The following is a 16,968-nucleotide window of genomic DNA, read 5'->3' on the forward strand; positions in this document are numbered from 1 at the left end:
CCCACCTTTTAAATGTGCATTAAGAAAATGTAGCTCTTAATTATCTGTGATAATGTCTATTTTTCTGTTACAGTTTTACAAAAATAAACATTCTACTGTAAGGAGCAGTTTGAGTATGAAAACAGAAAATGAATCTAGTATTACTAGATTCTGAGTGAAAACAGAGGGAAACAGGAGTTGGCTTTGATTTTTTTAAGCTAAGAAATTTCTACCATAGTAATTAGATGTGGTGAAAATGAAATACATTTCTCAGCTTTAATTAGTTGGTTGTCCAATAAATTCAGGGAACTCTGGGATTGTTTTTTAGAATATATGATAATAAAACTTATTTTTAATTCTCTTAGTTCACAACTCATATTTTTTGTAGCTGTTTGCAAACTTACTGTTGTTTAGTAGACCCAATGTTAACATTGCATCCTAAATAGTTCAAGGGTAATTAGTGAATTGTTTATTGTTGTTTAGCATGGTCATGTTTGATGTTAAATTGCTAGAGATGAGTGAAAGTTTCAGTCTTGTTTCTAGTTTCCTATAAAAATAGGTTTCCCTTTCTTGTCAGAAAAAACAGATTAAAGAAGCTTTATTCACAGCAAAGCTGCACAGCATAGCTGACACTTAATACATTATCTGGACATACCCCTTTCTCTCCTCTTCTCCCATTTCTTTTATTACCTTTTTACCATTTTATTATAATCCCAAACATGTCATTTAATCATCAGTAACAAATGTCAGTAAGTAAAGACATTATGCAAAAGGATTTGGATTTCATGCAGGCATTGTCATGTTTGGGTACCGTTATCCCAACAGTTATCAAATTATTATGTGACCTTTCCATCCTTCCAACCTGCAAGGCATTGGGCAATGGATTTAATACTGTTTAGACAGAACTCATCTTCACGTTATAATAGGCCAGTATTTAATCATTACATTTATGTGAGTACAAATGAGGAATCTGTGAACTATTACTGCTGGGTTGGACTGAGGCTCAATTACTGGTAGCTTACCCAGCAAAAGTGCTTGAGAGTTGTTGTATGCATTTCCACTTTTATAATTATGCAAAAAAGCTCTGTCTTCTTACTTGACCTTTAAAGCACCTATTGTGCTGATTGTAGAAAATGTATTTTTAAAGCCTGATGGAAATTTCATAGAGCACACATATGACCTGGTGATTGTATCATCAGCAAGTGCTAAACAATAATGGTTTAAGGTCATTATTCTAATTTGGTCAGACCCTGCTAGATTCAATCAAACACAATCAAAGCTGCATGGCTGACATTCTAACAAGCTTAGGGCGAAGGCAGTTCACACTATTGAATTGCATTAACTTGTTTTCTGACATAAAGTACTGGGAATTAATTTCAAAATATGTTTATATATGCACAGAAAAATACCTCTGCATATCCATCATATAAATTATTAAGGACAAGCTAACAAATACGTCTAAAGGTAACGTGAAAAGAGCTACATTTGTAAATAGTGTGCTTGTATTATGTAAGTACGTGCACAGTCATCAGTTACAGCATTAGCATCTCAAAATGTGTAGAAGAAAGAGTCTTTTTTTAAAAAAAAGAGTTGTTTAGGCATCTTTCCTTCATTTAGCACATCTGTTAATCAGTTTAAAATAATAAAAAATGCCTGTCAGTTCCCCTGCTGAACCTCTTCCACTCCAATCTTAAGAATTTTGTTGCATTAAAACAAGTCTGATTTAAAAGATTTCAGAAAGATTGCTATCTTGTTATTATGCCTTTATTAATAGATATTACATGCTTTTATCAGAAAGAGAAGAAATTTTAGATATTTAAAAATCAGTAATTTTTTCCTTAGAACTCTCACCAAAGGTTTCTGCTGTAGAATGAATTTATCCAAAAATGTCACACTGGGTTTAAGCCTTAGGAAAAACTGCTTGATCATTGGAAACAGAGCTTCTGAGAATGAATTTAAGACTTACACACATTATCAGCAAACCTCCTTTGTATGTAAAGAATGAAAATTGTGTGCTGCAGAACCTCGTACATGTACTTAGACATACAACCATTGCATGAGATCTACAAAAAGTGGTAGGAAAACATTCCTTTCCTCGACTGCAGTTCTGGCTACAATTTTCTCCTTTCTCTCATTCATGTTAGCTACTAATCAGCAAGTTTCCAAAAACTTTGTAAAAATTCAGGTAAAAAAAAAAGAATATCCCCTGAACAGTTCTCTTAACAAGTTTATTTTTAGTCCACAGAATTAAAACCCTAATTTATTTCTCTTCTTTAATGTTGATTTTAACAACAAAATAAAACTTCGTATTTTTCATCTGAAGTTATTTGCCATAGGATGGACAGGCCATTTTGCTTGCAAAAACATTTATAGTCCTGTCTCTTAAAAGGCAAATACCATGTTTGCATATTTTTCTGAAAGTGTCAGAAAAACAGAATTATACAGAAAACATAGAGAACAGTTTGCAAATGTTGTTAATGTTAAGTCTCCATCCTCTCAGTTAATAAATGATAGAAGACCTTATGAAATAGTATGTGAGAAATCCTTTAAATATTATTATCTGACAGAAGATAGTGAAGAAAACTGTGCAGACAGAAGAACAGGCAGAAAGAAATTCCTGTGTGAGAGACCCTTGATTAGTTCTGATATTTCTTCACTGTGCTTTTTTCCATGAAGATAAGAGTGCTTGTTTCCAGTTGATCATCGGAATGTAAAAAGAGTTTAGCATCATTTAAAAAAAAAGAAGAAAACCAAATTATTTACTTTGCAGCTTCTCTTTATTGCTAATAGTTTATGCATGCTGTTAAGAGCAACACTGTTAAGAGGGAGTGCGGGCAGAGGGAGGGAAAAGGGAATGTACATATTAATTTCAGGGCCAAATATTACTTCCTTCAGTTTTAGTAATAGTGCTTTTGAAGATAAATATTACAGATTATAGTAGGTCTGCACTCTCTAAAATGCAGTCTATTTTAAATTTCTTTTCTGGGTTATCTTTTTTGTGATGCAAAATTGGGATTTTTAAAGTAATTGAAGTCAATGGATGTCTATTTTTCAAATTACAAAACCTTCTTGTTACTGCTAAAAAATGCCTAACTTTTTTATTCAGCCATTATGGTGTGTTTTGGCTTTTTTAGCAATTACATTGCTCAGCTTTACAATATGGCTCATTTTTATAGAAGTTCAAACCCCAACGACATGTCAACTTACAGCTTGTTAAACAGCTTCTCTTACGTTTATAGTCTTTAATATAAAAACAGCTATTTACTTGATTTTCTTTCCTCACTGGTTTAGTAATAACCTAATTAATTTGTCAGATAGGCAGTAATGTAAACTACATAAGGTGGTAAAATGTGCCTGTTTCTAAATTTATGCAGGCAAGACATGGTACCATGTGAAGCAGAAATGTCGATCCTGGGGATATCTACAAGGACAAATATGCCTAGCAATTTCTGGTCCAGTTCATATTCGCTTGAAACAGGATCTGTATTTGTTGGTGGTTTGCCTCATCATTATGCAAGAAAACAGGTATTTTTTTATTATTATGTATTTTTATTGAAGATGTTTATTATTTTGGGAGTGGTATATTGAATAAGATTGAAGAGATTTAAGCTGTGCCAAAAAAAAGATTACTTAGAGCATTTTGAGGATTACGTCTAAGGGATGTGTGTTCTCCGTTGCAGAGTTTTGCTGGTGCCTGAGACTTTGGTAAGCGAAGCAAACAGAGACAGCATTCTGGCCTGAAGTTACAATCTTCATTCCTGTTTGTCTTGAGTAGGTAGAGTTAAGCAGCAAATATCATCAAATTAGAGGAGGTACATGTTCCCTCAGGTGCTGGTTCTTGAAGATGTGAAGAGTGTAACCACACAGGGTTCTGTAACGAAAGAGGATCTCTTCTTTCATCCTGTGCTGGCACAGATGGGAGTGTGTAAAAATGGACCAAGTAAGAGAGAATTAGCTCATGGAACTGCATTAATGAATTAGAGGCATGGTGCAGGAACTTGAACTTGTGGGGCCACGTGTGCAGCTAAGGTAAGGGCATATGCAGGGGTGAGAAGTAATATGCAAGAGGGCTAACATATAGCTAGGGAAGAAGTGAGCTGTGAAGATGTTAAGAAGAGTACACACAGGGTCATACAGAGAGTTTGAGGGAAGTGGATCATTACTGAATTGTTGTGGAGGAATTTGGGGTAGTCACAATAACAGATGCACATCACGTAAGTAACTTCCAATTTAAATATCTTTTTTCAAAGCTGGATGAGTATACATAGTGATTTCTATTCTAGTTTGTGACACTCACACTCTTCACACTCACACTGATCAGAGTCCCAGACCCTGTAATTCAAGACTAGCACCATACAGCCAGGGGACACTCACTCTGCCTCCTGGTAGCATGGCCCCTGGCAGAGCAGTTCCCAGCTGACTCAGCCTTCTACATCTTGTCAGGTGCCTGAGTACTGAGTCCCACTCTGCACCCAAAGGGTTATTTTCATAACTATGTATAAATTTTTTAAATTAAATTGTTGCCATCATGGCCTTGCTATTCACACAGCCACAAGTCAGCCTCTGACTTTCCCCTTATCTAAAGCCAACCCGTGTTGCTACCTGGATTATTCCACCTTCTAGTCTCACGTCCCAAATGTGTTACAAGAATGTAAAATTGTTCACCATTACATAACACAGATCATCTGTGAGTCTTTATTTGTTTTCCACGTGTAGTGGAATAAACTAAACTGAGTTGTTGTAGTCCAGGTCTCATTTATCTGATCAGTGATCTTTGGATAGGTATCACCCCACAACTGTAACAAAGTAAATCTGTGGGATTTTTCGTTTTCTCAGTGCATAGCAGAGTCATGTAGTCAGAGATGGACGTATATAGTCCAGATTTCATTTTTTGTGACCCATGCTTTCAGGTAGGCTTCACTCTGTGATAATTGTTTTGACCTTTTTATTTCTGTTTTGTTCTTTGATAAATGAAGGTCATCTTATAATGAGGCAAATAGAGTAATTTCAGAGATGTGGTTTTGATGCTATTATTGTAATGCAGCATTTCTAGATTGCTTTCACCTTATAACAAAATGGACAGTAACTAATGAAGTGACAATACTGTTGAAATCCCACTTAGTTCTTGTGAGTAGGTGCTTCTAGGGTTGCAAAATACTCATCCAAAAGTATACTTCTAAATACCACCACATACTGGCATTAAAAAAGCATGTCAAATAGTATTTGTGATCACACAAATTTTCCCTTAATTCAAACATTCATACTCAAACTATCCATTCATCTGGAATATTTTATCCTATTAGCTGCATATAAAATTTTATTTACTGTAGAAATGTATCTTCAAGAAATGTTCTATACTATTAAGAATTAAGAAAATTATATTTTCAACATTTAAATTACCTGTCTTCTAGAAGCTAAGAGAAATTTTTGGGGGATTTTCCAAAGAATTTATAGTGAAGGCTTAGATAAGTTCTATCCATGGAGCATATGTAGACGGTACAGAAGCAATTTGTTTGAGGGATATACATAATAATGTGTATGTGAGAAAGAAGTTTGCAATGGTAAGTAGTTCTTCACCAGCCAAAGGCAAAATAAAATCCAGAGCAGTAAGTTTACCCTAGGTAAGTTAAAATAGCAATAAACCACAATGATCTAAGGGTAATTTACTCCTAAAACATTTTGTCTATGTATGTGATAGATTGTCTTCTGAAGATGGGCTTGCTTTCTTTAAGGATGTTGCAGTTCAATAGATTATTCTGTTATTAATGCAGGATTAATAGGTGAAATGTTACCATCCGCATTTGTTATTTAGATGAGGTAATAGGTGTGGAACATGCAAGTGGCCAAGCTGGTGACACTTAACTACTATTAGTACTTGGGAAGTATATGCTCATATAACTTCCCCAAAGGTAAAAATACATCCTCAACTCTCAGTTGCATCTCCTGTTTTCCATGAAGCATTTTTGCAGTTCACTCCTTTCTATCTAAGAGTACCTCAGCCTTTCATTTCGCTTCATTTTCTTTGCTCCTTTGTGATTTTTGTATTCATTTTGATCTTAGTGTCTCATTTTGCCCAATTTTTACTTTTTTGAAACTTTGGCCAAGTTTAATTTTCCTTGGCTTCCCTGTCAAAGTCTGTTGGCTATAAGCCACGTACAGTCTATAAAGGCGGTATTTTCCCTTTTTGTCAGGGAATGGAGAACTGTCTGTCCAAGTTCTCTTTATGTGGGCTTTTCAATCCCAGCAGTAGGAAACCACCCCAGGAGGTTTCTTTCTCATCAGCTTCAACCTAGGCAGTCAGGTTTCTATTATAAAACCTTCATCATCCCCGAAACAGAAAAGGTCTGTTTCTGACCTTCATCCTGCTGTTCCCTTCAAGAGAGATTTCTGCTCCAGCTGAGACTCAGCTTTTTCTGGCAAATGCTCTGATCCCTCTTGGAGTCGTATCTGATAATGACCCTTGTGATATTCGTAGTATCTGCCTAATAATACATTGTCTTGTTTTAGATTAGTTCCTTCTCTCACTGGAGTAGTTCACTCTGCTGTTGGCTCTCCTACCTTCCAATATTGTGGAAGTTGTAAAGAGCAGTGACTTCAGACCCTAGACTGCTTCAGTTTCTTTCTAACAGGTGCTTCTAACTTTCAGTGACAGAAACTGTTGACACAGGAGTTCCATATTGCTTGAATTGGCTTATGCTACACTAATTATTTCCAGGCTACATTCCTCTTCTACATTCATTCTTCTTCTTCTTTAGGAGTGAAATTTTGTATGATCTGTGAAGCCCTCAGAGTAAAATATTGTGTCCTCTGAGGATTTGCTATACTGCAATTTCCTAATCAGCTGTCAAGCGTCCATGCATTTTTGTTTGTCTGCATGTTTATTATTCAGTATTGCTTCGAGTCAGAGTGCCCGCAACATGTAAGGAAACGTGCAACAATTATTCTCTGCCTTTCAGTCTCAAAAAGTTGAAGTTTTCTTTTCCAGAAATGAGGGGGGTATTACATCTCTGTCTTGACTGCTTTTCCTTTTGTCCTTTAATGCCATTCTGTATAGGGGGTACCATAAGGGGTAGACTTTTCCTTGAAGGGAGAAAACTGTTTCAGTCTTCCTTAAACATTGGTTAGGAAACCATAAGATCTTTCAGGAGTTAAGAGAAGTCACTGTTTCTCCATATGCATTCACTGAGGTGTTTTGAGTCTATTTTGAACCTGATTGGCATTCTGGCTGTTATACTCCGTTTTGAATAGAAATATCAATAAAGAAAATCATAATAGTTCTAGACTGGAAGGCTTGAGAAGCACCAGCTATGTATGTTTCCCCTCCCCAGGGTAATAACAGAGTTAATATACTATCAACCGAAATTTTAATTTCCTTCCTAGTCACCCTCTGCTGATTTCCCTGGTTGATGCCACAGCTTTGGAGTACACTTCAGGAGAACAGCTTACAGCCTTACCCTCAAGGCAGTGATATATTTAAAAGAACATCTGTGACATCTGGGGAAGCAGTGCCATTATACCCAATAGAGCTTCATTAATCAGAAGCTCTCAGACCTCCCGGATCTCTGTGCCTAGAGGCAGTGGTTGATGGGGAGAAACACTACCAACAAGAGAGCAAGATAAAGTTATGGACTACTTAACTAAACCGGACATGTAAAGTATCATGAATCCAGACAGGATGCACACAAGTATGTACAACTGGTTGATGTTATCAAGCCACATTCTATCACCTCTGAAAGACTAGAGCAATCAGAGGAGGTCCCTGATGACTGAAAAAAGACAAATGTGATGTCATGTTCATCTTCAAGAAGACCAAGGAGGAAGATCTGGGTAACCATGAGTTGATCAGGCCAGTGGCACAACTCATTTCCTGAGACAATGGTGGAAACAAACAAAAGACAAGCAGGTCCTTGGGAACAATCAGCATGGATTTACCAAGGGGAAACTCTGCCTGACCAGTATGGTTAACTTCCATGTTGAGAAGACTGGCACTGTGGACAAAGGGAGGGCAGTGGATATTCTTTACCTTCTTTTTCCCAGAGTCAACTTCACTCCCAGCTCCTCTTTCTCCTCCCATCAGCTAGCACAGGGGGATGGGGAATGGGGTTGTGGTCAGTCCATAATAGCTTGTCTCTCCCACTTCTTCCTCATACTCAACTATAGTTCTCTGTGCCTGGATATGAGAGTAAAGATTTGAAGACATGGATAGAAAACAAGATGACAAATATATGAACTGAAACACATTGAACAAATTCATCCAAGTTCAAGCATTGCAGACTGTTTCATGCACAGGAAGAAACTATTTTTATGACTGTCTGTAAACTGTCCTTTGCAAAGTTTAGTGGATTCATCTGACAGCGTAGGAAAGCAGAGCTGAGCAGTCAGGAGGAAAGCTAAACTATAAATAGCTGTCTCTACACAGCAAAAAAAACTCCCATTGAGTTCTGTGACAGATTTGTTTATTACTTATTTTTAAATAAAAACCTATTTCTTCATTAAAGAATGTGACAGGCATACTTCAGACTTGTCGCGTCCAAGAAACAGGTAAACACAAAATCAGTTAAACAGTTAAATAGCCTCATCTTTTTAAAACATTTTTAAAGGTGTTTATGATAGCTGTTTTCTAAGACTTAAAACTCAACAGTTGAATAGAAATCAAATTACACACAGAAAAAAGACATTTTCAATCAGAAATTGAAAAAAAAGAATGTGTCATTTCTGAAGTCTCAAGATATATTTTAGAATAATTAATTACATCCTAGCTTTAGTATCACTAATTTTTTATTATAGCTTGTTCCTCTGCCGAGAAGATAATATTGGTACACTCAAAGGTAAATTAAAGATTGTTTTCAAATATCCACAGCAACAGTTGATTTCAGTAACAGTGTTATTTCTGCTGCTATAATTATTCCAATAATTTATATTTCTAGACTTATGAGTATTATAGTATTGAGAATGTGAAATGTCATTATGTCTTCATATTCCTTTTCAACATAAACAGTTCTCTATAATTAAACTTTGCAGGTATTCAAACAGGGAAGTTTCAGAAGGAAAGGAAGCTTCTATACCAGGAGAAAAATCTTCGAAATAAAGTAAATATAAAAGATTAGGTGGGAAGTATGCAAATATATATGTGGGCATTGGTATCCCCATGTTACGAATGGGGAAATGGAAACTGGTAATTGAGTGATATGCTGAGGATTGTAGTGTTAGTGTTGCAACTGTGATGAGATGGAAATCATTATACATCTAAAGCCTCTCAGACCACCATCCCTTACCTGGGTGAACTTTTTTGTGGGGGTACATATTTTAAATAAGTAGGTATAAAATATTCTGTACATATATAAGAAAACATATAGTTTTCCTATAAAAAAGAAATAGTGTGATATCACAATCATACGATGTCATGAAACTACCCATTTAGACTCAGGATATTCTCAGGTATTATCATATGTAGACAAAAATGTTTTAAAATTTTTAATAAATGATTGCTGAAATGTATAGAATGACATTCTTTTTGTAACAACTACTCATCCACTGAATTCAATGGCACCAAGTGAAGAAACAGACAGTGTAAAATAGGTGTTACAAAATACAGAATCAGGGCCTTAATTTGGAATGATCTGAAAGCAGTTTGCTGTATGTTACAGATGCTGTGCTTCAACAGACTAAAACAACAGTAATCCCTCCGTAACTGTCTAGTTAGACATGATTCATTTTCCTTGCCACAGCATGGCAAATCACTGGGAGAATTTAGTACAATCTGTGAACAGTATTCAGATGTGATTATCTGGCATTCACCTTGTCTGATAAAGCTGCAAAAAGGGGCTCTGATAGTAACTTTCACATAAGTATTTACAATAATATTGTATTTACATGATGCTTTAACATCTTGCTACAGTAGTCATTGGATATAAGCAAATTATAGTGGTCCTGACCCAGTTAATGCCCCCTGGTCTGCAGCTGTGAATGTTAGAAGGTTCCTTGAGAAGACAACAAAGGAAAGGACATCCAGCCTTTCATAGGATTACAAGGCATGCTAGACTGCTCCATGGCTGCAACTGTTTGCTGCAGTGCTATAAGCAAGAGTGGGTTGTTTCTAAACTTAGAGGGGCCAGTTCTTGAACCTCCACAAATTTCCTGGTGGTCCACAGCACACCTGAAATTTTCATACTTAATTATTAAGAATCATATGATCTGTAAAACCATTTTATTTTGTCAGGATTTTGACATTTTCATTGCCAGTCAAGTTGCCAGATCTGTTCCTGGAGTCCTCTAAGTTTTTTAAAAAAAAAAAAACCTTCTTCAATTTTCTTAATTTTTTTTATCAATGTACACAATAAAACCTGTGGATTGGTTATAGTGGTTTTTTTCATTGGATCATAAATATGCTTGGCAATCACTCAAATTATATTTCATATTTGATATAATTTAAAACACCATCTACTCCATGAGTTTAAGCTGTAGCTCAGAATAGACGAAGTGGGAGCTAGTTGCCAGGCATTAGTCTTCACTCAAGGTATGGTGGAATATAGGTGCTTGGCTTGTGGTAGCTATGCACTTGAGTTTGAGGTTCTGCTGTGATACAGAAAATGGAAGTGAACAACGTTGACTGTTCTATCCAACATCATCACGTGGTTCCCATGTTACATTGTGGAAACTGTGAGCTGTTCCTGCTTGTATAAGTCCTGGTGCCTAGATTTTTCAAAAAAGGGATGAAAATATTTATCCTTGTATTTATGCCATTCCCTTTTAATTTGACTTTCCTTACACAAGTTATAAGTCTTCTAAGTCTGCTCTGTTGTCAGGTTTGTGATTACAGTGTTCAGAAAGGCTTTTTCAGAGTGTTTTGTTGATTTGAAATGCATTGTCCATCCTGAATAGTGTCTGATTTCTTCTTGGATCTTGACACGATAGCCTTAGATCCTGACAAGTATTTCTTTCTAATGTCCTATTTAGGATATGCTCTGGAACTGTCTTTGCATCACCTGAATGCTTATGATAATTTAGAAGTCTACTTACTCTTCCTCAACATATTTTATCTATCTATGTGCTTCATATAAATATACAAAGACATTTAATATTTGTCACATCACCAAAAATACATCTTCTACATGTCATTCATTGTTTTATTGACTGCTGTCACATTTACTGCTACTCATTCTTTAGTTTGAAAAGTCATGGTCTACGTGCTCTATTCTTGTACAATTAATCACTTCCCTGGGTCTTGTCTTCTGAGTGAAGAGATAATTCTGCAATCTTCTGCAGGGAGCTGCTGTTTTGACTATTATGAGTACTTTGTGGTGATCAGCAAACTTTTTGAACTCAGTACTTCCTACATTCTCAGATAATTTGAGAATGTGATTAACAGCACAGGACTCAGCAATATTTGTGACAACTAACCAATGTGAAAACTGACCTAGTATTTGTAATTTTTGTTTCTCTTCTTTTAACCAGTTTGTTAACCCAAAAGAAGACCTTCCTGTATTTCCCATGACTGTTAATTTTCTTTAAAAGCTTTTGGTGGGGAACGATGTCAAAATATTTTTGGAAATCAGATTAGCTATGTTGTTTGATGACCCTCTTGTGTATAACCAATAATGTGTTCAAGGAATTCCAACAATTGGGGAAGCATAATTTCCTAATACAACATTTTATACTGATTCTTTATGTCATATTTTTCCATGATTTTGCTACTTACATTCTTTATTACAGCTTTTAGGAAACTGCCTCTGAATGTAGATTTCCTGGGTTTTAGTTTGCTTCAATCATTTTGGCATTTCATTGTCCCTTTTGAAAAACTGGTATTGTATTTACCACTTTCCTGTATTTTTGTACCAAAAGCAATTTAAGTGAACATTTACATACCGCCTTTGAACAATTGCAGGTTTATGACTTCTCACATTTTAGAAAGTTTTGATGAGTACAGGAACTATGTCCCCTCCCCATCTAAGCTCTCTGTCCCATGAAAGATTGGACCAGATGATCTTTGAACGTCCCTTCCAACAGGAGCTGTTCTATGATTCTATGGTGCTATGATTCTATGGCTCTATGGGAACTTTTTTTCTGCCTAAAAAAATTATATCCCAGAAAATTTTTGAATACATATAGTTGTAGATGTAATTTACCTGATATATTCCCTTATTTTGGCTTGAAAGGTATCATCAAATGGTCTTCTTTATTCTGCTATTTTGCCATTCAAGTTCCTGTTTTTAAAAAAAGGTTACACTTGATTGTTTTTTTTCTGTTGGAGCATACATAGTTATCTGAACTCTGTGGAAGTATTTTTCTGTGACCTGTAAGCATTTTCTCAATTAGTTTTTCCTTTTCTTTTTATCTTTACTAAACTTCTCCTCTTGCAGTTAAACTATTTTTGTGGGTTTTTTAAATGTGTTTTGCTCCCAGAAGAACACTGAAGTTGTGTACATTTTAGTCAGTGTTTTTAGTTTTCTTTTTTTTTTATGATTATGCATTGAAACAGAACCTATACCTGGCTTACTGTAAAATCATTAGTTATTTCTCTCATGTTTTCTCTGACAGTTCCAAGAAAACATTATTTACAGCGTGTAAAAATGTAGTCCTTACATCATATCTTATTATGATTTCTTACCAGATTTCTTGGGAGTAATTAAACTCTTCTATTACTGTGTTTTCTGCCTTACCCTTTCTAACCTGCTTTAGTATTTAATGAGCACTATCATCATCTTGGTAAGGTGACATATAATGTAGCTCTAATATAGTATTTTTCTTTCTGCATGAAATTTCAGTGCAAAAGGATTTGTGCTAGTTTGTATATATCTATTTTACTGCTTAGTTTATATTGCCTTTTTCTGGTACAGCCTATACCTTACATGATTTTTACACTTGCATCATAATATCCTAGTGTTTATTTTTCTACTGTCAAGATGCTTATCACATTCTTACTGTTTGACAGCTTCTTTTTCTTTTTAGAATTCATATATTTTTCCAGAGGCTGTTACTTATATTTTAAAAAGACATAATGGTTTAGTGGTTTGGGAGAAAGAGAGTTGTATTTAAAAGCACAAAAGTTGTTCATATTACATATTTTTGTACCACTTTGTCATGGTTTAGCCCCGGCTGGCAAGTAAGAATCACATGGTTACTCTCTCACTTCTCCCTCCCTGATAGGATGGGGAGGAGAATCAGAAGGAAAAGGCAAAACTCATGAGTTGCGATAAAAACAGTTTAAAAGAACAGCAAAGGGGGAAGAAAATAATGACAGGAATACTGTTAAAAAGAATATACAGAATGCAATGTTCTCACTGCCTGATGCTCAGCTTGCTCCTGAGTAGCAAATCCCCCTGCTTCAGCCAGCTCCCCACTTAAATATCGAGCATGACATCACATAGTATAGAATATCCCATTTGATTGGCTGTTTGGGTCAGTCCAACTGTCAACTTGTGAAAATTAACCCTATCCCAGCCAAACCCAGGACACATATTTACCTAGCTCAGTTGTGTCATGTATAGTTTGAACATGAATTTTTGATTTTTTAGAAAAGATTTTTCAGGTAAAGAGAGAGATGTGAAGGAATTAGATTGGTGAGTTTTCATGTAATTGCAGTATTCTGTAATTATGGCTACTATAAAATGGTAATATACTGTCTTGCCTAATCCCATTGATCCACAAATGAATATATATGAGACTTCAGATATTTTGCTGCAAGTTCTGGATGCATACAATGCTTCCCTGTTGGGATTCTTCATTACTAGTGTGCCAGGAGCCCTTACCAGCTAAGGGTGTGCTGTGTTAATTAGGCAGAAAATAAACCCCCTTGTGTTCTAACTCTCTTCACCGAAGTGAGAGGCTAGGTGCGGCTAGGTTTAAATTCTGAGTGATATCCAATTTGCCACTACCAGTCCAGTCGCGTTTAATATGTATATTAAACTAGCACGATTCTGGATACACTAATAGCAGTCTGCACCTTCAGTCCAATCATGCTCATGAACTAGCATGGCCGCATTTGGTCACGTTCAGTGAGAAACTGTGACTACTGGCTACTTAAACAGTGCAGTTTTATTTGTGCAACAGGTATACAGGTTTTTTTGAATTGCCGATGATAGTGACTGTCTGCAAGAAAGCACGTGCAAATATAAAATGCGTGAAAAGGTTATAAATAATACAGCCTGGCTATAAACATTAGGGAGTAACTATTCCTGAGAAAAGCACTTAGTTGAAGTCTCACCCAAGGCATCCCAAAGGGGGGAGAAGCAAGGCTCAGCCCGTCGGCCAATCCTGGTTGTCAGAGGCAGTCTGAGGTGGAGTTTTTCTTGACTTGCTCAAGGTGTTACCTTCTTTACCTCTGAAAATCTACGGTGTTATCTTAGTCTCCAAAAATCCCCCATTTCCCTGGCTATTTTTATATTCTTTCTACCTTTAAGGTGGAGTTTGAGTGACTGTAGTCATACATACCTTTTATCATGATTGGTGTAAAATTCTCTCTCTTCACATTTAAAGGTATAGTTTACAAAAAATTGAGAGCGCAGACTCTAAGAGGGGTGGTCGCACCTCGGAGGCAGGTAGCCTTCGGGATGGAGTTGTGTTTAGTACTAAAATGATATTAAAATGAGTAAAGTTCACGAGAGGATAGCACTTTGGCAACGTTTAGAAAACCTGTTGGCTCAGGGGGCCAGATGAGCTGCTTATCAGTTCTAGAGGACCATTTCTTCCCGCTTTATCATCATGGAGCATGGCCACTCTGCTTCCTCAGAGCTCCTTTTGATTTCATGCTTTTCCTCAATGGGTGAACACTGCTACGTTTTTCATATAACACTTAATTTTCAGTTGTAAAACCTTAATTTTACTAATAATTCCACAGGGTGTGATACTGCTACTTCTTCAAGTCTAAACAATACAGAGAAGTGATACCATCAAGGAAAATCTAAAATGTTCCTGTAATGCTGTATTACTTGCTTGTGTTCTTCCTTTCAAATCAATCTGTGTTGTAAACTCTTCAGATGATGGTCTTGGACATTGCAGTATTTGAGATATCAACTTAAACAAAAGATGTATTCTCAGAGAGCATTTTAGTGAATAGCGCCACATTCTAAATTTATCTTTTTCTAGTTAATCAGTATTCTTATAAGCCTATTATTGATTTGTTAATACTTTTTCTTACATCTGATTATGCTTATGTAAGTGTTTTGGAGATTTTATTATTGATTTACCAGCTTGAAACAAGTTTGAATTCTTGCCGAAGATCAGTATTAGTATTATGCAACCCAGAAAACTAAAAAGACAAAAATCCCAGCTCATACAGACTGCAGAAGTTTTGGATTCTGCTAGTTGTAGTAAAATCTAAATCTAGACTATGTTAAACAAAATGTGCAAGAAATCTTTCTAGTATGTCTACTAAATTCCAGATTTATAATATAAAAATGCAGAATAGAGGACATAAAAGTAAACATAAAGACCTCTCAATTCTACTTATTCTGTTACTAGTGCTATTTCCTGAATACTTCTCAATAACTCTATACTAAGAAATTTATATTAATTTGGGTGATTTTTTTAGTTATAGATGGCACTTCGTATTTTATTAGGAAGATAGTTGAAAGAAGTGTTTTTGACATTTATAATGTCAGACTTCTTACTGATTATGAGCATATATATTAGAAGCAATTGATCTTTTTTTCTGCCTTTTCTCCAGCTATATTGTGTAATACTTTCATTGCTTCTTTTTTTAATTTCATTGGAGTTGTTTTAGCGAAGTTAGAATTTCATATGTGTATATATGCATGTATTTAGTATTATATTATGTGAATAGTAGTATTAGTAATGCCAATAATAATATTATATTACCTATTTGTACTAATTAATATGATAATAAGTAGTATTAATATTATATTATTTTTAACATTTTCTGTAAAATCTACCAAAACCAATCTAGTAAAATAACGTCAAACCACAAAGCAAAAAATTTCCTTCACTGTGTTAAGTACACAGACCAGGAAGTATTGCTGGTGAGGGATCAAGATCTCTTCTCAGTGATCACCAACATAAAGGAGATACATAAGGTTATATGTAAAGTGGTACACTTTCATGTCGCTGTGCTTCATATAAGTGCAAAAATCTCATTAATATCAACAACTCTACATGAAAAATATGCATTTGCATTACATATATATATATAATATGTCAGCAGTCCACAGTATAAACTGATTACTATAAGCAAGATTAAAAATGTAGTTCAGTCTCATTAGATAATGCTAGAATGCCAAGTTCGTTCTACTTTTTACAGAGCTACAGATCACTCAAAACAGTGATATTACAGTTACGTTATATTCTTGCAGAAAAAAAAAGGCAATGAACTTTAAGAAGTTCATGACCCCAGGCCATCTGTGCAGCAGGCCATGGCTAGGAGCAGCAACACTGAATCAGAACATTAATAACAGTGGGTTTGCACTCCAAAACTCTGGGCAGAATCAGGATGCTGAGCCAAATAGATTATTCCTGTTTCTTATTTGTATGAGAGTCTTGATATGCATGGCTTTAACGAAGTTCTCTAGAAGCTCTTTTACATAGTTAGAAATAACTAGACTTTTCTGTTTGTTCATGGGGAAATCAAACTGTTGAAGCTTCCGAGTCTGAAATTAAAGGAGTGTTGGGAGAAAAAGAAAAGAAGTAGCAAAATCTCCTGTTAACCCTGAATGATGATAATTGCCACTGTGTCACTGCAATCCCCTCAGAATTTGACTTTATGGAAATTTTTTTTGAAAAAGTATTTTAATTGTTTCATACAGGGCCTGAACTCAGATTTGTGTGTTTGAAGTGCTTGAAGCTAACCAGATAGCATCCTCAGTGAATTAAAAGACTGATAGGAAGGCATCATTGAAATCTTTTCTGTCTTGTTTTCTTGAGATCATTTTTAACAAACCATAAGATGGAAGGGGATGTAAACAAACTCTGTATTTGGAGAGTTTAATAAGATATTTGAGTTCAGATTTCTGTTTAGTATGGAAGAAACATTTTCTT

The 16,968-nt window shown here is 35.5% G+C and overlaps 1 protein-coding gene across 1 annotated transcript in view; it reads left to right on the forward strand.

The window, feature by feature from the left end:
- EYS (eyes shut homolog) overlaps positions 1 to 16,968 on the forward strand; it is a 966,530-nt gene that overhangs the window by 658,613 nt on the left and 290,949 nt on the right. The window contains exon 35 of the mRNA XM_075414597.1: positions 3,354 to 3,504. Coding sequence (XP_075270712.1) covers positions 3,354 to 3,504 — 151 coding nt within the window. The remainder of the gene's footprint in view (positions 1 to 3,353; positions 3,505 to 16,968) is intronic.

This window comes from Opisthocomus hoazin, chromosome 2 (genome assembly GCF_030867145.1).
Source record: "Opisthocomus hoazin isolate bOpiHoa1 chromosome 2, bOpiHoa1.hap1, whole genome shotgun sequence".
In the NCBI taxonomy this organism is placed as follows: Eukaryota; Metazoa; Chordata; class Aves; order Opisthocomiformes; family Opisthocomidae; genus Opisthocomus; species Opisthocomus hoazin.